Genomic DNA, 22,472 nt, shown 5'->3' with positions numbered 1-22,472 from the left:
CCGTACAGATCATGTTTTGCTAAACTCTGTTATTTCTAACCACGCCTCCTAAATTGACTAGTTGATTTCTACATGTTGTGTCGTACCCAGCTCGTCTAGAAGTCGAGATGAATCAAAGAGGGCTGCGTTCTTCCGGCGAATTCAGCGATTTGACCGTGCAAATTGGTGGCCAACAGTTGCATCTCCACCGGTTTCCACTTTTTGCGCGTTCCAATTACTTTCGATGTCTCCAACGATCAGGTATGAGTGATACCGCTTTGCTAACACTCGATCATTTACCCGGCGGATATGATACGATGATAGCGATTGCCGATTTTTGTTATGGGGTCTCTATTGACGACAAACTGACAACTAAAAATATTGGTCACGTGACGTGTGCAGCCATCTATTTACAGATGTCGGGATCTGGTAATCTTAGTGAAATATGTCAATCTAAGCTAAAGAAATTAACAAGTGATGTTTCTAATTGTTTGGAAATATTGGTGAATTGTGCTGAAATTGCTGAAGTTGCTCAAGCAGAAGGAGTCAGTACGTTTTGTGTGGAGACGGCAGTTGAGCATTGGTGTAAGGTAAACTTAGAGACATGGAATACGTTTACCACAAATTGGCAATCAGGAAAAGCATCTTTGTGGTTGTCACAGTTGAAGAAACTTCCAGTTAATTGGACGACTGCTATCATTGACTTGATGCTAACCAGAAGTTGCTACAGCTCTTTATGTACGTACTTTGTTGCAGGATACATTGATTTTATAATGCAGTGTTTTTTCGATGTGAGAAAGACAGAATCTTTTCACACTGCTAGTGCTACGTCGAACTCTGTGTACGCAACAAGCTTAAGTGAACCTATAGTTGTAGCAGAGCCCCCTAATGCTATAGAGGTACCATTTCTGTCTTGCTCACCAGAGGTTTCTGATCGTTCTACAGCTGCCGCCACATCTTCCTCTGAGAAAGATTTAGTTGACTCAAAAAAACAGAAAGCTGAAGACTTAGCTCTGTCTTCTAATGAAACTACTACAAGTGATTGCTATTCACGTTATCATTTGCCTGATGCTGAGGAAAGTCTTCTCAATAGTTGTTTTGAAGCTTTTGTGTACTACCTTCCAGATGATGTGTTGACACTAGAAATACCAACTTTTACAGCCAGTTGGTTGTCGTCCGCTTTACGGTTTTCTTCAGCTTTTGTAACCCAAAGCGAAGAAAGGTTGACAGCCTTGTGTGCAAAAATCTACAATCAACTTACTGGGAAGGACGTTATTGAATTGACGTCTAGAGTGATGGCAAATCTAAACAATCGTGTTCACACCAATGGATACGAATACTCTAACAGTGTTATAGAGCTATCTGATTATTATCTCAATTACCACGCAGAACGAGGCACAATTTCTGCCGCTCAATTTACGGAAGTTTTGCAGTCAACGTTGTGGACATGTCGCTCATCGTTTGACTCTCCGTTTGAAGCAATGGAATAACTGTTGCAATCAAATGAAAGTAAAAATGACTCGATCGTAGAAGATAATGTCACGAAAATAATTGAACTAATAGATTTTACCAAGCTCAGCCAAGATGCACTAGAGAGAGCGTCGGAAAATAGTCACATTCCCAGTAGAGTTACTATGGAAGCTGCCGTTAAAGTCTGCTCTAGACTTAGGAAAGAACTCAGTGAAAGCCAAACAAACCGGATCGCTAGGGAGCATCAAATCGAATGTGAGAGAGAGCGGCACGAACAAGACATGGTTAAGCTGCAAGGCCTACTTCGTGAAACAGAGACTAGAGTAAATGAGCTAGAATTGTTTCCTCGGTTGGACGGTACATGGACTTACACAGATCCAAGAACGACAATCAATTCAGGCTTTTGGGGGTATGAACGTTCTTCATTATCTTTGTCTCTAAACATAACCCAGGCTCAGAAACAAAAGAAGAATGAAACGATTTCCTTTACAGTAACAGCTAAGTCAAATCATTCTGGCGTACATCGCTCTACAGAGCAAGCGGAATCTTGTGAATTCAGCGTAAGACCAGCATACATTTTACCGTTGATAAAGGATAAAAGTCCTGGACGTGATGCTCATGTCAATAGCCAGTACACGTGGCAAACTTGGTATGAAAGGATGGGATCAGCATGCAGTGGAGCAAACATTCCTTCCTATCTAGTGTATGATGTAATCGATGATCGTATATTTTCTCCATGGCCGTCCACATATTCGACAAGAGAACTCTTGGAATGGACTAAATCTCCATTAGACGTTTCAACATAGACTTTTCGCAAACAAACATGCTATTTGTAGCATTGCATGTACATGTATTATAACTGTCAGTCTGTCGACGCCATGTCGGTGTTGTAATCTAGTTTTGATCAACGGCTGTTTTATCGCATGTGCAACTGTGTCTAGGGTATACGAGAACCTATTTATATATTTTACATGCTATGCTGCACATGTTGTTAATTTTATGTTTTATTTTTAGACAATATATTGTTGCGAATTAGATTTCAGGACATGTGCTCACGCGTGCCCGCACGGTGACACAGTGACACACGCGCACGCACGCACACACACACGTCCATTTTAATTTTTTTGAGTGCACACACAGTGTCGCACACTTCTTTTTATGGAATGCACGCGGACACTCACGCACGCACGCACATACACACACGCACGCACACACACACACACACACACACACACACACACGCACGCACAAATAGACAAATGTCAAGCTCTCCACGTCATTCCACGTCGGCCATAGGGTCAGTTGCGGAGATAGCTCCTCCGGCCTCTAGAGACAGGGCCTCCATTCGCTACGTGGAGGCTTAGGGCCAGCGCTACAATCCACCTGGAGCTTGGCCGGAGACTCCGAGTCATCACACTGACTATGGCGCAGCTCTGGGACTGGACACCAAGGCTCACAAGTACCCGTCTGTTACTTGCATGATGTTACTGCCAAGCCAGCGGTCATGTCCACCCCAGTCAATGACCAGGTACTCATGTATACTCCTGAGTTGAGAGAAGCAATTGTGTGTAAATTTCTTGCTTGAGGAAATTATGCCATCACTGTGACTTGAACCTGTAACCCTGCAAGATCCCGGATGTTTTTATTCTCCAAATGCACTCTAGCACCGCGAGCACGCACGCACTCGCACATACACACGCACACGCACGCACACGCACCCACGCACTCACAAGCACACACGCATACATTTACATATTACATTATTAATTAACTATATTAGAAGCATCTTTAAATTTAATTATTGCAGCACAATGTAATACTATATATAATGACGTAACAAACGTTTAGAAAATTTACGATTCAGTATGTCAAATGTACGAGCTATCTGCATGCGTAAGAAATCTGGCTTAGTTCAGTTGCAATACGTGACATTGCAGGGATCAGTGAAGAACATCTCATTCAGACTCAACGATTGCTAATCGTTTTAGTTAGACTAGACCAAACAAAACAATGACCTCTATAGCGTTTTCCGACATGTACAACTTCTAGAAAAACATTTTTAATTAAGCAAATACAGTCGACCTTTGCATGTTTTAGCTAATTAGTAGATATGTGCAATGTACTCAAAAATAAAATTCATATCTACTTACTAAAAACTACGTAAATATGGTAATTTCTCTTTTCCGTTTTCCGCCGGAAGTTGTATACTTTACTCCTACATGTATGTATATATATATATATATAGCTAATGATTTCCACATAATTGTTGATATTAAATTTTCCTGTTCTGCTGTTTGTTGAGGTCACAAATTTTGTTATGAACTACCGCAGTTTGCGAAGCTCAGGCGAGTTTAGCGACCTCGTTGTGCAGGTCAGAGGCAAAGACTTTCATCTTCATCGATTTCCTCTTCTAGCCCATTGCGAATACTTTCGAGGTCTTCAGCGATCGGGAATGAGCGACGATTCGTTTGTAAAACTCGACCTTCTGCCAGGTGGCTCCAACACCATGAGTCTAGTGGCTGACTTTTGTTACGGGATTCCCATCGGGGACAAAATCACCACCGGAAACATAGGTCACGTGACATGTGCTTCAAGTTACCTGCAGATGTCGGAACCCGGCAGTCTCGGTAGTGTATGCAAAGACAAACTTGAGATGTTGACGCGTGATGCCAATAACAGCATCGAGATTTTAGTCAGTTGTTGGGACGTTGTGGTTGCAGCCGAGGCTGAAAACGTGACGTCATTATGTATACAAGGAGCTGTACAATACTGGAATCGAGAGTTTGCAAAAATGGGCAAGTCCTGGTTTCCATTAGAAAGGGCACAAAAATGGTTTGCTGGACTGAAGAAACTTCCGGTCAAGTGGGTAATCAAAATCATGGATTCTATGCAAGCCAAGGGGTGTAGTCCACTCTTGCGGACATATTTTGCTGCAAGATTCCTTGACTGTATTATGCAGCACTACTCATGTCTATCAAAGCCAACGCTTGATCTTATGACGTTTGACTCAGGATCTGGAAGCATATCTACGTTATATGTATTTTCTGCTGTAGGTATGACATTACCATCCAAATGCAATACCGTGTCCACACACGAAGCTACAGACCTACAACTCGCTTCTACAACACAGGGACAAGAATCATCATCATCAGCAGCAGCAACAGCTGTTGATGACACAACATTTGGTCTAATTTCTTACCTAAATCCCATATCTTCTGACACTCAGGAAGCTGACCTCAAGAATTTCTTCGAACGCTTTCTAGCGAAGATTGCAGATGACGCACTTTCATTGGTTATTCCTACAGTGACGGTTAGCTGGTTTGCTTCAGTTCTTCATTTCTCATCTCAGTTTATCTGCAGTGCTGTAGAACGACTAGCAGCTATTTGCGCAGAGAGCTACATTCGACTGACTCTCGAAGATGTGAAGATGTACAAACCTAGTGTGATGAGTAAATTGAACAATTTGGCAAAGAAAAACAAATATCATTGTTGCAATGCGGTAAGATCACTGGTTGATCAATATCTCTGTTATCAATCAGAACAGGGTTTGATGAACAGCAGTCAGTTTGCTCAAGTGCTGAACTCGAGCGTTTGGTCTTCACGCACTTCTTTTGAAGTGCCTTTCCAGGCTTTCGAAAAGCTTCTAGAAAGAGATCTTAAGGCAAATCCGCATAATTGTAAATGGGTTATGATCCAAGATCACTCTGTGCATATGAGTGCAATACAAGAAATTGATTTTACCATGGTAAGCCAAGAAGCACTGGAAAGAGCTTCAAAGAATGTGCACATTCCGGATCATGTTGTTATGAATGCAGCAGTCAAACTTTGCTCGCGTCTCCGAGATGAGCTGCAACAAACTAAAGGCCATCTTTCACAAGCGCAACTACAGTTTATCCAACAGAAGAGGGAGAGCTCGAATAGGATAAGCAGACTGGAAAATGAGCTAAAAAGGAAAGATACCGTAATTTTAAAGCAGCAGGATGCAATAATATCATATAAATCAGAACCAATGCATTTGAAAGACCTAAAGAATGAAGCCCAAATCAAACAAAACAGGCTAATGGCACTGTCTTACGAACAGTTACAAGGATCATGGATGGTCGCAGGTCCGCTTTCATTACGTTACCATGGCTATGGATTTCAGCAGTGTTCACACTCAGACCAGACATTGACTATACGAGTATCTGCGGTTGGTAACGAGCGAGACGCTGCCAAAACACTCGACATGACGGTTGAATTTGAATCACGTTCACTTAGCAATTCTCGCAAAGTGGGCAAACGCGGAGAGCTTCCACCCACAGCCAAAACGGAAATTGGAGTAAGACCTGCATACATTTTGTCACTAAATGATGAGGGCGATGATGTTGTTCAATATTGGAACGCTTGGTATGATAAAACCAAATTAGGACATCGCGTCAGCAGATCCAAACCTCCATTTGTGATCTACGACCAGTTCACTGATTCTTTACTCGTGCCGTCACTAAATCCAGCGGAGCAACGACTGGTACAATGGAAGAGACGGCACTGAATTCCACCCAACGAGGAAGATGATCACAAAGTTGCAAGTGTGTGACTTGTAAAGCGCGTTAGCTGCTATACGAGTAGATCTACCTAAGGACTTATTAAAGACAACGTATTTTACAAGCCAGTGGTCGCACGTTATAGATGTAAATCGTGGCATTGTTCATCATCTACTTCATGTTGGGATTAGCATTCGTCTGCTTGTTATTTCTAGTACACACGTTTAGCAATTTAATGGCTGCCTGTAGATAACTCTGTGTACAAACAATCTACGTGTTCTATAAATAATACGTCTTCGTGCATGTGCGAAGACTCTGCATGAGCGTCCGAACAAGGGTTTCTTCATGTTTTTGTTGACTTTCTGCTGTATGTATTTAGGTTAAAATTTACTATAAAATTAGTTGACATTAATAGGTATCTTTACCACAAAAACGGAAAACCGTTTATGTGAGTTGGCGTTTCTTTCGCTAGTGTACAATCTATCTGTTTGGGGTCTCCTGGGCAACCTGAAAACGTACGTAGCAACGCACCTAAAAATAATATTACGTGTATATACGGGACTGTGTACCGCTGTATTTGAATTTAAACGGACCAGAACACAAGAAAGTGAACAAGTACTGCAAGTTAAGTCTCGTGTTTTTGACTATATTTGACTATATTTGACTATATTTGACTATATTTGAACAGGTCTGGTAGAAACAATACCGTCAAGGGTGACCACAACCTCAAGGTTTCTCTGCTTCGTCCAACACACTTCTAATGGATCCGAAATCTTTTCAAACAATGCGTTTGAGTGGTCTGTTGTGCGACTGCACGATACAAATTGTCGATAAGCAGTTGCCGGTGCACGGTGTAGTGATGGCGTCACGTTGCGACTACTTTCGAGGTTTGCTGCAGTCGGGGATGCAAGACGCCAACCGAGTCGATCTATCCAACATGCCGGGTAACTACGACACGATGAAATCGATCGTCGACTTTTGCTACGGCATATCAATCCAAGACAGACTCGACGAGTCGAACATCGCTCACGTGCTCTGCGCTGCTTCGTATCTCCAAATGTCCGGACACAACAACTTGGAGGAGATCTGTGGAGACAAACTAAAAAAACTAACAAAACACAAACTAACAAGATGCCTAACCATTCTGTACAACTGTACTGACATCGGAGTTGTTGCAGAGAGAGAAGGAGTGACGGAGAAATGCATGGAAGCGGCAGTACGTCACTTCAAATCGTATGATGAAGACAAAAGTGGGCCTACCGACAAGCTTTGTAAGTCTCTGAATTTAGAAAATCTTCCTATTCCCTGGATGAAACAAATTCTGGAGAAAATGCAACAAAGTGGATGTGATATGTCGATGATTACGTCTGTGTCAACTGTTTGTGCCGGTTCTATCATCAGCTATTACCACAACGGAGGTCAGACGGTAAACAACTCTCTCTATTCTTACTACTCTTGTCTTCCATCGGCAGCAAGCCCTAAAACTTTGCTCAAAGCATTTAAAGCAATTATGAGTTACGTTCCTGACGAGGCATCAGCATTATGCCCGTATGCTGTAGCCCCAATTTGGTTTGTTAACGCTCTGGAGTTTGTCACCACACATGCACTGTCATATGCTGGTCGTTTGTATTCTTTGTGTGCTAGCATATACAACGAACTTGCAGACATCGAAGACGAAGACGCAGTTGTTTACCGGTTGAAACCAAACGCAATAATAAAACTAAACAAAGTGACTGAGGCCAATCACAGCCATCTTGCCGATTGTGTACAGAAATTAACAGACCGCTACCTTTTTGTGCAAGCTCGACGCCGATCTCTGACTCCATCTAACTTCGTGCGAGTTGTGCAGTCTACCGATTGGTGCAGCAGAGAGTCTTTTGACGCGCCATTTGAGGCCTTAAGCGAAATGCTGGAAATTCCTCAAGATGTCATGCAGATAACTAGAGATGAGATTGCAAACATGGTTGCAAAAGTTGATTTTACAAAGTTAAGTCAACATATGCTCGAACGAGCAGCAGCAAATAGTAAAATACCGAGAGAGGTCATCATGATGGCTGCAGTCAATGTTTGTTCTACGTTACGGTGTCAGATTGCCACCACATCTCAAGCACTTACCAAAGAAACAAAAAAATCAAAAAAATTTAAATCGGCTTTAGCTACTGCAAATCGTGACAAGAGAAGAACGAAACTTTGGAGTCGAGACTTCAAACAGAGGAAGACGATAACGGTTTGGTAGGGATACCCGAACGATCATTGGCAGTTGGACTCCAAATGCTCGTTCTTTTCGATATGGATGGAATAATGATTATTATTGATTTATTTTTTGTTAATCTATTGATTTGAGTATAAAAACGTTTAGCACATGCTCTCGAAATCGGCTTATTCCATGGAACCGTCCACGAATCCCAAAGTTAAGTCTGCATCCTACCAAGCTCAAGTAGACAAATTCTACTGCGTGCATATTTCAGCATGTCCAGAAATGTCTTTGATCCTATTCAGTGCAAGAATGGACGAACTGTGCATATCACAGACCGAAGATCACTTTCTTTGGAGATTGACAAATGCGTACGGTAATAGTTTAAAACAATTTTACGTCTGGAAACACAAAGACAGTTAGTATTAAGCAACTGAGAAGTGACTAATAGCATAATGCTGTACGTTTTCAACTACACTTTTTTTAATAGTTTGTTATTTAATAAAAGTTATTTGAGTGTGCACAATGGCTTGCTTTGTAAAATGAAACCCAGCATCAACGTCGTCAGTTTTACCATCTCATTTATGTTAATAGAATTTGAAAGCAAACTAATTGCTTTCAGACGTTAATACATGCATACAAGTATACAAGTAATGCATTTGCACCTCACTGAAGAAATACAAAATTTTAATCATAGCATGCAAGTCTTTAAAGCACGGAACAATTACTTAAAAACACTTTAACCTTTCAGCCTGTTGTAAGACGGGTTGCTAATTATTCAAGTCAGACGATTCTCTTGTCCATGCGTTGATGCATTTGTCTGACTTGTACAATAAATACTTTAGTGACAGTTTGGTATGTAGCATTAGTTAATAATTAGTCGTGATCGTCATACTTTATGTAGTGCATGTATGTAGTGTGCGTGTGCGTGTGCGTGTGTGTGTGTGTGTGTGTGTGTGTGTGTGTGTGTGTGTGTGTGTGTGTTCGTGTGCGTGTGCGTGTGCGTGTGCGTGTGCGTGTGTGGGTGCGTAAGTTAATATGGTTGGCGGCATCACTCCGTCTCGATCAGTAGTCACACATGTTTGAATAATTGCGTACAATGAGTTACACACGCATGCACTAATTGTACATGTCATGCTAATTTATTCGCTATTGGTCAAGAACATACACTGTACTATACATTTCTCATGCTCATGTTCTACGACTGCCAACTAGGCCACTTTTGCTGGTTTATAGTGTATTTATATTGCGGAGGCGTCTTCAGGCATGTTATGTGCTCCCTAAAACTTTTTAAAAAAGGGTCGTAAAGGTAACAAAAGCAAGAACACGTGTTTGTTCAAGTCCACATAGGCATGAGAATTTGCGCGCTGCTCTTGTTTGGAAGTTCGAGGCTAACCCCCCATTTTGAGTACACTGTAACAGTACATACTCTGTTAGAGTGTACTAGTAACTTTAGTACTGTAACTACCGTCGTAAACGATTTAGAGTATGCAAGACGACGTCGATAATGTCACTACACGTCAGTTCATGCTTTCAAGACTTCAAGATGAGACAACGTTTCAAGCACAGAATGAAGGTTCGCTTTTCTTTAATTGCGTAGGGGACAGTGTAATGCTAGATTCTCTAAACTGTTGTGTCTTGACTTGGCTCCAGCTCAATTTCCACATCAAATTGGTCTCGATAGTCAGTTCGTTGGCCGAGAAGAGGAACTGTATAGTCTGCAAGAAACCTACAAGGATAACAGAATCTCTAGAATGCCAATTGTTCAGGTGTGCTGTATTTGATACGTTTTTGTATACACGCAAGTAAGTGTAGTAGCATAGCTAGTAGTTGACAGTTTAGTGTTGCAGATCATTGTAGCTGCAGGAGGAATGGGCAAGACTGATTTGATTTCCGAGTATACCAGGCAGCACAAAGAAGACTATCCTGATGCTATCTTCTTTTTCTTCCTTGAATCTCGTCTTACCCTTTTTCATTCAATCAAAGAGAACGTATGGGACCAGCAGATGTATACAAGTGATTGTGGCATTAGCTTCATTGTTTCTATTTGTTGTTGCAGCTAACTGAAATGGGATTACTGGGATCCGGAAATTCTAGTAAGAATTTTGTTAAGCTGCAAGGCTACACTCGGGCACATCCCAGATGTCTCTTTCTCTTTGATAATGCGGATGATTTGAGTATAGTCGAGAAGTATCTACCTTCAATTCCTTTCCTTCACATTCTGGTCACAACACGACGCTCATTTGTTGATTCACCCAGACTTGGAGGTTCTCGCATTCATGAATTGGAACCATTTAAGTCTGATGTGGGTGTTAGGCTCTTACTCAAAATTACAGATTATTTGCTATCAGTGGAACAACTACGATGCAACCATTCTAGTGAATATGAACATGCTCTTAAAATTGTAGGACCTGAAATGTTGGATGGCCTTCCTTTGGGTATTTTTCATGCTGGACAAAAGCTCAAAAGACAGCGTGGTAAACATGCAGGCAAAATAAACGCACTTTGGGAAACATTGGATAGAAATAGAGTTAATCTGAGTATTACACCGAAGAGTGTAAAAGAGTGGTTGCGGAATTATCATTTAAGTGAAATTTACGAAGTGATGGTAGAGAACCTGCATCTTGGAAAGTTAGATGATATACGAAAACCACTAGCTGAATCAATTATAAAGGAGAGCTCGTTGACAAGTCACATAAAACAAGCTGTTTTGGATGCTAGAGAGGACTTACTGCATCATCCCAGTATCGGTCCTTGGAAGATGGACATTGTTGCTGCAATTGATGCAAAGAACGTTTGTCGATATCTTGTAGAAGCTATTAGCTTGTTACCGTCAAGACGTATTTCCGTGTCTTTTCTGCAGTCACATTTGCAGAAGTTGAAAGAGGAATATTGTCAAGAAGAATTTGAGGATGCTATGCATGAACTAACAGATCGCTCATTATTAACTTACTCTGAAAACAGCGATACACTAGCTGTTCATCCACTCATACAACAAACTTTCCAGCAATGCGTTATTGATCAGAAAAAAAGGAAAGAAGTTCTTTCCCTTTTATCTTCAACGCTTGTAAGTGTCCTTCCTTTACTTTACGAAATTCGAACAGGCAACAAGCTGTGTCATAAGAATGTCATGAATTACTCATCTCATCTTTATCACGTTGCCAGTCTTATACTGGATTGTACTTGTGAGAGTTTGGAGTGTCTTGCAGCAGTTGATCTTGCTTGTTCTCTTAGCATTCATCTGCACAACATCACTGTTGGGGAATCTCTTTGTATGCTTCGTTTGTCATTAGCTAGAAGAGCTGGAGACAAGGAACGTCTTATTCAAGGTGACCTACTGTAAATTGATGTTTGGTAAATAATGAACTGACATTGAGGTCCATTCTTTGTATTTGATGAGATCTACTCTGCTGTTTGTAGCTTTTGTAGATGCTGGTAGAGTCTGTGCATTGCAACATAAAAGAAGTGCATCTCATTCTCTTTGCTTGTTTGCTCTTCAAATTATGTCAGACGATTCATCAGCCGAAGCAAGAGAACAGCAGGCTTTTTGTTAGTTTTGTGTCTACTCTACTGTTACTGTATAGTTTGCTGTCAACGTTTATTCTTCTTTTAGGGATGCTTGACTTTACTGGTGCTTACTATGATCTTGATTGCTGCGATGATGTGGAGGTGTTGGTTACAGCAACACAAAAATTTGCTTAAAGCTGCTAAGAGTGCAGACAGCTTGTTTTTACTTGCACAATGTAAGAAAGTCAAGGCTTTAATTAATCTGTTTTGACATGGTTTGCAATAGTCGGCAAAATTCGTTACTGTGGCATTTATGGATGGTAAAGAATATTTCCATCAATTGCATTGTTGCTATAAATAATAATTACTAGCAATTGAAGCCGTGTTTACATCCTAGCTGCTATCAAAGATACAGATTGGAATACACCTACACATTTGATTTTTATCAAGTTAGTGTTTTGTAGACATGTGTAGTGATATGTTTCTCTCTTTCAAAGAGGCATCTTGCTCGCTTTCACTTGTTATTTTTTGTGCATTTTTGTGTGCTGGGATTTGACGTTGATTTTGTTAATTAAGCTATTCACAAACAAGGAAATGTAGAAATGTAATATTTGTGGTAACATGTTTAATAAACAAATTGCAGGTAGATAATAATAATAATAATAATAATAATAATAATATAATGGCACGTTATGCTTAAGAGCGATCATGAAAGGAAAAAGTTGGTGTAGCCATTAAAATTTGATAATTTATGAAGACTAAGAAGTATATTTGATTATTTGTGATGTTACTCACTATTTAGTAATTTATTTCTTGCATTCTTAGTAAAAAGTTTTAAAAAATTAATAATTTATGATTTTGATAGGTATTCATTTAGTTGTATTATTTGTCTGTCTTCTTTCAGGTTTTCATTATTTGGCTAACTGTTGTGATATCAAAGGAAGGTATGAAGACGCTGAGGTTGCTTCGAAAGAAGCTTTGCGGCACTACAAACAAAGTGTGTCTTAGTATCATTCTGCCGTTGGTCGAGGTGTGTCTTATATTTATATGTCATTATAATTTTACATTGTCTTTCGGTCTGAGTTGCTTGCATGTGGACTGGTTGCTTGTTTCTTGTAGAGTTGGCCAATTTGGGACTTTATTGTACCAAACAGAAAAAATTGAAAGATGCAGAGGGATTTCTCTTAAAGGCACTTGAAAATAATAAGAAAAGTTTGCCTCCACATCATGTTACTACTGTTTCAAGTGAGTGTGTGTGTGTGTGTGTGTGTGTGTGTGTGTGTGTGTGTGTGTGTGTATGTGTGTGTGTGTGTATGTGACGTCATCTCAAACGCAGTTTATGAGCGGTCATTGTACTTTGAGTCTAAATATTTTTGCATAAATGCCGTGCCATGCAGACAGCATGTTACAGATCGACATCATGTCAACACGATTCGCAACAGTTCATAACTGCTATCAGCTCTAATGCTACATAAAAGTTTGATCAAATGTGGTGTGTTTATATTAATTAAACACATACAAAATCCAGTATGTCTTATTTATCAATGTTCATCGACTGTCCAATTCTTACAGTTAGGTTTAACTGCTGTGTCATGTTTACAGGTCTTCGCAAGATGGGTTACCTGTACAACTGTCTGGAACAGTTCGAAAAATCAGAAAGTTGTCTGACTAAAGCCTTAGACATACTTCAATCACGATATTTGACTCAAAGTGCTGAAGCACGATTTGGTAAGAAGACATGGTATTGACGACTTGGAAAACATATGAACGTCTTTTACAGTTTACTACAACATTGGTTTAAGACTGGGGTAATGAAAGGAAATATGAAGAGGCTAAAAAGCCATTGTTTGCAGCGCTGGAAATTCTAGAGTCAGCATTAGGAGAGCATCATCTCTACGCTGCATGGAGTTAGAAATGATTTGATTTATTTGTATTCAAATAATTGCGATAAGATTTTTTGTTTTAATATTTTGTCACAGCTCTTTGTTACCTCTCATATTGTCATCATTGCCCTGACCACTGTGTGGAAGCCCGTTCTTTAATGCAAAAAGCTGTCGACATTGTGAGGAAGAAGTATGGTGAAAGCCATAGTGCTACACAGACAAGTAAGTGAATGTTTATATTTAAAGCATGCAGTGTAAGTTGAGATAGTGTGCTTTGTAGTGGTGAAGGCTCTAGAGACACTGAACGCTTCAGGAGAGGGAAGATGGGAATTCTATCTTTTCTGAGTTAATATCTACCACGAATCTGGAGTCTACGCTCATGTTAGCTTCAAGTCTTGGAGACTTCTAGAGCCAAAGCCAAAGTGTTCTAGAGCCAAGTTTGATTATGTTTCCATGATAACAACAGCCCTATTAACCCTATAATGTAATGTGTTGTTTGATACATCCGGGGTATACTGGCATACCAGTTTACTGTGACTACTGAGAATTAATCATTTATTAGTTACTTTCAAAACTTTTACTTGTTTATAAGCAATGAAAGGTATGTTGCATTATTTGTTCCTGTAGGGTGCTTCCATGAGTTGTCACTATCATTTGTACCTGTAGGGTGCTTCCATGAGTTGTCAAATAAAATAAATTGGCTATGCTGCTCTAGTCGTCTATAGTATGAGTTAACATGGAAGTATGATCAGTATAGTTTATGTATGTCATGGCAGTTTAGGCTCAAACTGTGTGTGTGTGTGTGTGTGTGTGCGTGCGTGCGTGCGTGCGTGCGTGCGTGCGTGTGTGTTTATGAAGACATGTATTATCCCGTATAGATGCATGCATATGTTATACATATATGCCACTGGTCAAACTATATTTAGACGTGACATAATTATATTTCGAGTTTTGTCATTCACGGCCGTTGATCCAACTCTCATAATGGTTTGCGTCAAACGGTTACAGCAGAGTGAAACAGTAGAATTTCAAGTATGTATACAAATTTATACACGGATAAATATTTCCATACACAAACGCGTAGTAATTTTGTGAGTCAGGCTGAAAAGTGCACTAGAGACTCTGAGTGTGACTTCTTTGACTGTGTTGCCTACTGCGACTACAAGACAAACAACTGTACTTCTCAGATGAAGTCGAGCAACTTCCAGAATTTGTGTCACGACATTTTTAAGACCAAATATTTTGTAAACCAAGGACTTTTGGAAGAAGCTCCTCACAATGTTGCTCATGAGCTTGGAGAAATATTGACCAAGTGTACATCTGTACCACCGAACTCTACAGTGAAATTTTCTGAGACATACTATTCTGATTTATATAATCGTCTGCACAGTCTCCTTTCTAAGGAGAGTCAATAGACAGTGACTTTGTACGTTGCTTAGATTGACAGAGTGGAATGTTTTCATATTAGATTTCATGCTCAATATATTTGGTGAAGTAACAACTTATCATGGGATCAGCGAATTGACAAGTGTAATACATAGAACTGCGTTTAATTTTAAACTTTGCGTGCAGAATTTGAGAACTGACTAATTATTAAAGACTGCAAAGAAGAATGACATATACCAAATTTGTATGCTGACTACTTTAATTTTGAACTTAGCAGAATGCCCTGCATTTGGGAGACATTATTGAATAGATATAGTAGAGCACCTGTACAGTGCACACCTGAAAGAGCTCCTCTCCATATTTCTCAATTCTAGCTGGACGGTAACGTGTGTAGGCATGCATCTCTAAGGTTGAATTTCAAGTTGATGAAGACAAACATTTGGCTGATGTGCTGACATGCATAGAACTTATAGTGACTCAGACTGTCAATAACAATGTCCGTTGTAGATTGACCAACACGCTATTACCTGACCGTCAGTTATTATTGCTGAGCAAGGCTAGATAGAATTAATTAGCTAACTCAATTTGATTACCATTTATGTGTTGGGTGCTTTTATTGAAGGTAACTATGTAAGATGCGTGCACTTACAGTATAGAAATTATATGGAGATTAGGTTTATTAAGTCTTTCCTGTAGTCTCAAGAGAAAATGTGGCGTAATACAGTATAAACTATAAAAACTCCAGGTGTGCTTAATTAACAGAGGTCCGTTTTTAGTTTCAAGATTTCTAGTGAGATTGTTTGCAGTTGACACTTACGTCTACATATGTTTTGTTGAATATATTATATAAATTTTCTTTGTTGTTGAAATTTTATTATTGTTTGTCTCCATTGTGAGGACGGTACACCACGACATTACTACATCTCTTGTTTCTAGAGTTTCTGGCTGATCTCGTGTCACTTTTTGAGGTTGATGTCTCTGTCTCATGTCAATTAATTAATTAATTTAGCTTTTTTGTATCAATAGTTAGGTCTAGGGACACGTCACACCTATTCGCATTACACTATAGATATTCGAAACGTTGAGGGTAGCGTTCACTTGCACATTGCATAGAACAAAGAGCAGCAGGCCTGGAGATTAGAACCGGAGATGGGATCCGGGACACTTGGGGCAATTGCGCAACGTGATGGTTGCTGCTGGCTACCTGCAAATGACTGGATCTGGTAACCTTATGGAACTATGTAACTCTAAGCTTAGGGAATTGACAACCGATGCTACTAAGTGTTTGCAAGTATTGGTGAATTGTGCTGACAATAGGAAATTAGCTGCAGCAGCAGGAGTCACTAAGTTTTGTGCAGACGCTGCCGTTGATGATTGGTATAAGAAAAGAAGAGCGTTGAGTATGCGAATAGAAACAATAGCATCAGAATAGCTACTACAATTGAAGAAACTTTCACTTAGTTTGGTTGTTTATATCATCGACTCTTTGCAGACAAAGTAGTGCAGTCGTTCCTTGATAACCTACTTTGCTGTTGGATGCGTAGATTTCATAATGGAGTGCTTTCGGGCTCTGAGAAACTCAGAACTTCAATTATCAACTGATAGGAATGCTTACATGGAGATGGTAGCAATTATATTTGAAACTGATGGTACAGAAGGGTTACTACTAGATCAATCGTATTGCGTAATCAACTCGTCTGATCGTCTATCACTTGCAGGTAGATAAGTTGATGAAGACAGTTTCTGTCTTATCAAACCTGCTACAACTGTTCATTCTTCAAGATGTTCTTCTTCAATGGCTGAACTTCTCCAGTACTACTTTGAAACTATTCTGTCATACATTTCAGAGAGATCTCTAACATTAAAACCTGCTAACATGACATCCAAGTGGTTATCATCAGTCCTTCGATTCTCATCTGCTCGTATTCCAGCAGCTGAAGACAAGCTGTTTGTTCTGTGTGCAATGAGCTACAAGCACTTCACTGTAGATGATGTCATTGATTTCAGTTCTAGAGTGATGTCTAGATTGAGCAACCGTGTTAACGATATGGAATTGAAGTACTCAGCTGACGTGATAATACTAACAGATTGGTATCTTAATTACCAGCAGCACAGTGCACCATTTCTGCTAGTGAGTTTACTCGAGTTGTGCAGTCAACATCTTGGTGCTCTCGCACATCTTATGACTCTGTATATGAAGCTGTAGAGAAACTGCTGGAATGTGCTAGCAGAGGTGGTGATACATTAAAGACATTTTCGCAGGATGATTTAATGAAACTGATTTCTGAAGTAGATTTTGCCAAGCTGAGCCAAGATGTATTAGAAAGAATGTCAAAGAGTCGTTTCATTCCCATGAAGGTCACTATGGAGGGGGCCATCAGTGTGTGCTCCCAACTCAGACAACAACTTCAAACGTGCAAATCGGTTCTGAGGTCTGTGCTAGACAAACAGAAATATCAGACAGACCGTAATCGCTTAAAAGTGATGTTGCTGCAAGGCGGAGTCAATTTTGCCAACAAACTTTGAGGTTAGGAAAGAGATGAGACAGTTGACATATTTTGATATATTTTTTGTGTTGTTAATGTATAACTGTAATTGCAGTGACGGTATACGTACTGTATGTACGTTTGTATAGGTTTTGATAGTTTCTACCTGTATAGTAAGGTTGTATTTTCAGCGACATAGGTTAGTTAGTTTGTTTGTTTGTTTGTTGGTTTGTGAGCGGGGCTATACTCAAAACGTGTGGATGGATTTTGACGGGTGGTGGGGGGTGGTGGTGATAGAGGACAATTGATTAGTTTTGGAAATTAATCCCAATGCGCGGGTTCCCTCTTGAGGCATGATTGGCTCTGCAAACGTTTTGACCAGAAAAGTGAGATCGCACACCATACCATCTCCATGAAGTTATTGATAGACAAATGATGTCATTTAATTAAATGATGTCATGTCATATGATCGATGTCATGTAGAGTGAACACACAGAAGCCTTCAAATGGTTGCCATGGAAACGATTGCTAAGGAAAACTGAGTTGCTTTGGCGAAGGTTTGCACTCTCCCAGTGCGCCATGCTGTCTAGTTTTCCTGTATACACTGTTTCTGGGTAGACAAATGCAGAATGGCAGTTTGTGACTATCGAGTATACATAACGATCTCGTAAGATTATATGTGCAAACCGCATTCTGCAGAAACGTTTGCATTCTAATTGTTTGCAAGCGAGACGTTGTGTCGGTGAGACTCAAGCTAGTGGGTGTCCACTGTCGTCACGTGAAATGCTCAGTTGATGATCCCGTGCGTCTTCCTAGTTAGTGTGCATGGAATTGGCTTTTCAGTCTACCACCGAACTACACTTTACGTTTATAGAGTAGCCACATGATAGTAAAATTTAGGACCTAATATCTAAAGTCTGCTAGAACATCTGGAAGTCTGTTGCCACGCCTCCTAGTTTGAGTAGTTGATTTCTCTGTGTTGTGTCGCCACGTGTTGAGTCTTTTACTGTAGTGGGTTGAGATGGATCATAGCGAGCTGCGTTCTTCTTGCGAATTTAGCGACTTGACCGTGCGGATTTGTAGCCAGCAGCTGCATCTCCACCGATTTCCTCTTTTTTCGCGTTCCGATTACTTTCGATGTCTACAACGATCAGGTATGAGTGATACTGCTCTGGTTACTCTCGATCATTTACCCGGCGGATATGATACGATGACGCTGATCGCCGATTTTTGCTATGGGATCCCTACTGAGGACAAACTGACAACTAAAAATATTGGTCACGTGACGTGTGCAGCCATCTATTTACAGATGTCGGGATCTGGTAATCTTAGTGAACTATGTCAATCTAGGCTAAAGAAATTATCAAGTGATGCTTATAATTGTTTGGAAATATTGGAGAATTGTGCTGATGTTGCAGAAGTAGCTCAATCAGAAGGAGTCAGTACATTTTGCGTGAAGACTGCTGTTGAGCATTGGTGTAAGCTAAACATAAAGGCATGGAATTGGTTTAGACATAAGCAAAGACTCTCATCTTCGTGGTTGTCGCAGCTGAAGAATCTCCCAGTTAATTGGACGGTTGCTATCATTGACTTGATGCAAACCAGAGAAGAAAGGTGCAGTCATTTGACTACGTACTTTGTTGCAGGATACATCGATTTTATAATGCAGTGCTTTGCCGATGTGAGAAAGACAGAATCTTGTTACGCTGTTAATGCTACACCGAGTTCTGTGGACGCAACACTTGACCTTAACCCTAACCCTATCGCTAACCCTGAACCTGTACTACTGGCAGATTCCCCTAGTCCTGTAGAGATACCATCTCTTTTGTCTTGCTTGTCAGCGGCTCCTTCTCGTTTGACATCTGCTGCCTCATCTGCCTCTGAAAATGGTTCAGAGAAACAGAAAACTGAAGGGTCAGCTCTTTCTTCTACTGCAACTGCTCTAGATGCTTGTTTATCACGTGGTCATTTGTTGACTGATAGCGAGGAAAGTCTTCTCAAAATCTACTTTGATACGTTTTTGTCCTACATTCCAGATGATGCGTTAAAACTTGATATTCCAACTGTTACAGCCAGTTGGTTGTCATCCGTTTTACAATTCTCTTCAGCTTACGTGCCACAAGGTGAAGAAAGGTTGACAGCTTTGTGTGCAAACAGCTACGCTCAACTTACTATGAACGACGTTATTGATTTTACGTCTCGAGTGATGGCTAATCTAAACGAAAGTGTTCACACCAAGAGATATAAAGACTCTAACAAGGTTATAGAGCTATCTGATTATTATCTCAATTACCACGCTGAACGAGGCACAATTTCTGCTGCTTGTTTTGCGGAAGTTTTGCAGTCAACGTTGTGGAAATGTCGCTCATCTTTTGACTCTCCGTTTGAAGCCCTGGAAAAGCTGTTGCAATCAAATGAAAGTAAAAATGAGTCAATTTTACAGGAAAATGTTATGACAATAATTGAACTAATAGATTTTACCAAGCTTAGTCAAGATGCTTTAGAGAGAGCGTCGCAAAATAGTCACATTCCTAGTAGAGTTACTATGAAAGCTGCCGTTAAAGTTTGTTCCGTACTTAGGAATACACTTAGTGAATCCCAAGCAAATTTGTCTACAACTCGGGATGAACTCAGTAAATGCCAAAGAAATTTGTCTACAGAACTCAGTGAATGTCAAACAAATCTGTCTACAACGCGAGAAGACTTTAGTAAATGCCGAACAGAGTTGTCTACAGTGCGAACGCAGTTGAGTAAAGTAGAAGAAATGCGTGTTGCTAGTGAGCGTCAAATGCGACTTGAGACCGTGCGTCACAGAAAAGAGACGGTTAGACTACAAGGCCAACTTCGTGAAGCAGAGGCTAAAGTGACTAAGCTAGAACTGTTTCCTCGGTTGAACGGTACGTGGACTATTGCAGATACAAGAGAGCGGGGTTACTATTCAGGCGGCTGGCATGGACAAGACACACGTGATTTATCATCTTCATCTTTAAGCATAACTCAGATTTCCGAACAAAAAGAAAAGAAAGTAATTTCTTTTACAGTAAAAGTTAAGTCACACAATTCTCGATGTCACCCTAGAGAGCAATCGGAATCTCGTGAAGTCAGGGTAAGACCAGCTTACATTCTGCCGTTGATAAATGATAGAGGTTCTGGACGTGATGCTAATGTCAGTAGTCAGCACTTATGGGAAACTTGGTATCAAAGTTTGAAATCATCACACAGTGGAGGACTCATTCCTCCATTCTTAGTGTATGATCTAGACGATGCTCGTATATTTTCTCCTTGGACTAACTCATATTCGAGTAGACGAGAACTTTTTCAATGGAGGAAATCTTTAGAAGACCGCGATGACAGTGATCTGCCAAAATTCTAGTGTAAAAGCAACTGTGCAATTTGTTAGTGTTGCTTATAGCAATCTGTCAATGTCATGCATGTCGGTACGTCGCATGCATAGTCTGCATGATTAGTTAACGGTTGTTGTATGGTATCCTATGTGTGTTACTGTATGTAAGTTTTGCGAGACGTTGCTGTGTTTGTATTTTTTGTGTATTTTATACTAAATAGTACTAGCATGGACACCCGGACTGCCCAGGAAATACAAATATACAGTGTGTCTGCGTACTGATCAAAACCCCGAAAAGGACTCGATAAAATGCATGCAGCCAGCAGCCAACTACTCCGTTCTTCTAGCTGAGCAGCTGGTCTTTTGGCCGGGAAGGAGTACTATACTTGTACGGGTATGTAGTTTTATAATTCTGTCTCGAGCAGGATACAAAGTATCCTGTATTAGTGTAATGTGATTTCCTGATGCATGTTATTATGTTTTCATGAGCGTTGGTTTGTTGCTTTTTGAGCAAGTTTACTCTAAAACTTGTGGATGAAATTTGGGAATGATATAGTTTTAGTAGAGAAACAATTGATTAGTCTTTGGGATAATCTGGATCCGGGTCCTCTCTCGAGGGGTCGGCTTCGCTTGAAACTTTTCGACAAAGTGAGACGACACCCGATATTACTCGTTCACACCCATATCATATCGGTAAAAAAGTCAGTGAAACTGCGTATCCACGTTCTATGGTGTCACCGTGTACACAAAAGGACGTGGTTAGGGGTCCGAGCCGGACGCGTGGAGACCGCGGTCTGGCAGTCGATGACTGACTCGAGTATCCCCAAACTATAGTCTCTATTTCCCCTCGCCTGCGGAGCTTCCATATAGATCAATTGGCACAGTAGAGAAGTACAAAACGAGGTTGGGGATATACTGGACTCGCACCGATAGTTTGGGCGCGAGTACTATGGAACATGGGAATAATGTCAGATGGCGAGAAGATTTGCGTGGGTATTGACACGTACAACGTTAGCAGATGACGCACCACTATAGACGTGGACATTCCGAACTCTAGCGAAACATTAATTGTTTCTGCTTCGTGACTGCCGGACTGTACGTGAGCGTGCAGAGAGGAACGTCAGAAACAATTTCATTGCACCATTGACACGTGACTGTCCCTTGGCCACTTCGAACACAGAAGCCTTTCAAACAGTTGCCATATGCATAGAAGCGATTGATAATGGCATTGCAAAGACTGAGCTGTCTTGGCGGAGGTTTGCGCTTTCCGAGTGCCGTGTCTAAACAGTTCAGTTTCTCTTATATTTATCTAAGTACTGCCTTAGGGTTAGTTAATTGATTTGTTTTTGTTTGTTTTATTTTTTGTTTGTTTTAGTGATGCGGTTTTGTGAATTGGATTAATAACGTGTACGCATGCGCGCGCGTACACACACACACACACACACACACACCACCACCACCACCACCACCACCACCACCATCACCACTACCATCACCACCATCACCACCACCAGCGCCGCCGCCGCCGCCGCCGCCACTTCTACCGCCCCACCACCACCGCCCCCACTACCACCGCCCCCACTACCACCGCCATGCCCAAGCCCCCACACAGACAGACACAAAGCCGCTAATGAGGTATGTTTTCGTCGGCGTTAGTTTGTTGGTTCGTAATGTTGGTTTGTTGGTTTGCTGGTTTGTAGAAAA

The 22,472-nt window shown here is 40.7% G+C and overlaps 6 protein-coding genes and 1 long non-coding RNA gene across 7 annotated transcripts; all 7 read left to right on the top strand.

Annotated features, from left to right (window-relative positions):
- The first annotated feature begins 242 nt into the window (after positions 1 to 242).
- Positions 243 to 1,469, top strand: LOC134178803 (uncharacterized). Its single transcript, XM_062645703.1, has 2 exons — positions 243 to 569; positions 642 to 1,469. The coding sequence occupies exons 1-2, from the start codon at positions 243 to 245 to the stop codon at positions 1,467 to 1,469; spliced, it is 1,155 nt and encodes a 384-aa protein (XP_062501687.1).
- LOC134178804 (uncharacterized) lies at positions 310 to 2,420 on the top strand. Its single transcript, XM_062645704.1, has one exon. The coding sequence runs from the start codon at positions 1,614 to 1,616 to the stop codon at positions 2,253 to 2,255; it is 642 nt and encodes a 213-aa protein (XP_062501688.1). The 5' UTR covers positions 310 to 1,613; the 3' UTR covers positions 2,256 to 2,420.
- A 1,334-nt stretch (positions 2,421 to 3,754) lies between these two features.
- On the top strand, positions 3,755 to 6,206 carry LOC134178830 (uncharacterized). Its single transcript, XM_062645734.1, has one exon. The coding sequence runs from the start codon at positions 3,767 to 3,769 to the stop codon at positions 5,975 to 5,977; it is 2,211 nt and encodes a 736-aa protein (XP_062501718.1). The 5' UTR covers positions 3,755 to 3,766; the 3' UTR covers positions 5,978 to 6,206.
- Positions 6,207 to 6,668: 462 nt separating this feature from the next.
- On the top strand, positions 6,669 to 8,675 carry LOC134178682 (uncharacterized). Its single transcript, XM_062645566.1, has one exon. The coding sequence runs from the start codon at positions 6,730 to 6,732 to the stop codon at positions 8,203 to 8,205; it is 1,476 nt and encodes a 491-aa protein (XP_062501550.1). The 5' UTR covers positions 6,669 to 6,729; the 3' UTR covers positions 8,206 to 8,675.
- A 943-nt stretch (positions 8,676 to 9,618) lies between these two features.
- Positions 9,619 to 11,073, top strand: LOC134178093 (uncharacterized). Its single transcript, XM_062644881.1, has 5 exons — positions 9,619 to 9,739; positions 9,817 to 9,932; positions 10,014 to 10,154; positions 10,223 to 10,957; positions 11,002 to 11,073. The coding sequence occupies exons 1-5, from the start codon at positions 9,652 to 9,654 to the stop codon at positions 11,071 to 11,073; spliced, it is 1,152 nt and encodes a 383-aa protein (XP_062500865.1). The 5' UTR covers positions 9,619 to 9,651.
- Positions 11,074 to 11,263: 190 nt separating this feature from the next.
- On the top strand, positions 11,264 to 14,194 carry LOC134179022 (uncharacterized). Its single transcript, XR_009969749.1, has 9 exons — positions 11,264 to 11,492; positions 11,584 to 11,712; positions 11,777 to 11,906; positions 12,575 to 12,700; positions 12,790 to 12,915; positions 13,273 to 13,398; positions 13,451 to 13,577; positions 13,650 to 13,775; positions 13,834 to 14,194. It is a non-coding gene; the product is annotated as an uncharacterized LOC134179022 (long non-coding RNA).
- Positions 14,195 to 18,432: 4,238 nt separating this feature from the next.
- Positions 18,433 to 21,037, top strand: LOC134178650 (uncharacterized). Its single transcript, XM_062645537.1, has one exon. It carries the CDS (start codon positions 18,447 to 18,449, stop codon positions 20,796 to 20,798), a length of 2,352 nt encoding a protein of 783 aa, XP_062501521.1. The 5' UTR covers positions 18,433 to 18,446; the 3' UTR covers positions 20,799 to 21,037.
- Positions 21,038 to 22,472: the final 1,435 nt, after the last annotated feature.

The sequence above is a fragment of the Corticium candelabrum genome, chromosome 4, assembly GCF_963422355.1.
Source record: "Corticium candelabrum chromosome 4, ooCorCand1.1, whole genome shotgun sequence".
Classification (NCBI taxonomy): Eukaryota; Metazoa; Porifera; class Homoscleromorpha; order Homosclerophorida; family Plakinidae; genus Corticium; species Corticium candelabrum.
This window is presented reverse-complemented; position numbering and strand designations above follow the sequence as displayed.

What these genes read in the sequence shown, in the direction of transcription:
- LOC134178682 (XM_062645566.1), top strand. Translation starts at nt 6,730, where the DNA reads ATGGATCCGAAATCTTTTCAAACAATGCGTTTGAGTGGTCTGTTGTGC.
- LOC134178830 (XM_062645734.1), top strand. Translation starts at nt 3,767, where the DNA reads ATGAACTACCGCAGTTTGCGAAGCTCAGGCGAGTTTAGCGACCTCGTT.
- LOC134178093 (XM_062644881.1), top strand. Translation starts at nt 9,652, where the DNA reads ATGCAAGACGACGTCGATAATGTCACTACACGTCAGTTCATGCTTTCA. An exon ending in CTAGAATGCCAATTGTTCAG is followed by an intron (nt 9,933 to 10,013) that starts GTGTGCTGTATT and finishes TTAGTGTTGCAG; the next exon opens with ATCATTGTAGCTGCAGGAGG. An exon ending in TTCATTCAATCAAAGAGAAC is followed by an intron (nt 10,155 to 10,222) that starts GTATGGGACCAG and finishes TTGTTGTTGCAG; the next exon opens with CTAACTGAAATGGGATTACT.
- LOC134178804 (XM_062645704.1), top strand. Translation starts at nt 1,614, where the DNA reads ATGGAAGCTGCCGTTAAAGTCTGCTCTAGACTTAGGAAAGAACTCAGT.
- LOC134178650 (XM_062645537.1), top strand. Translation starts at nt 18,447, where the DNA reads ATGGATCATAGCGAGCTGCGTTCTTCTTGCGAATTTAGCGACTTGACC.
- LOC134178803 (XM_062645703.1), top strand. Translation starts at nt 243, where the DNA reads ATGAGTGATACCGCTTTGCTAACACTCGATCATTTACCCGGCGGATAT. An exon ending in CAGTTGAGCATTGGTGTAAG is followed by an intron (nt 570 to 641) that starts GTAAACTTAGAG and finishes TGGTTGTCACAG; the next exon opens with TTGAAGAAACTTCCAGTTAA.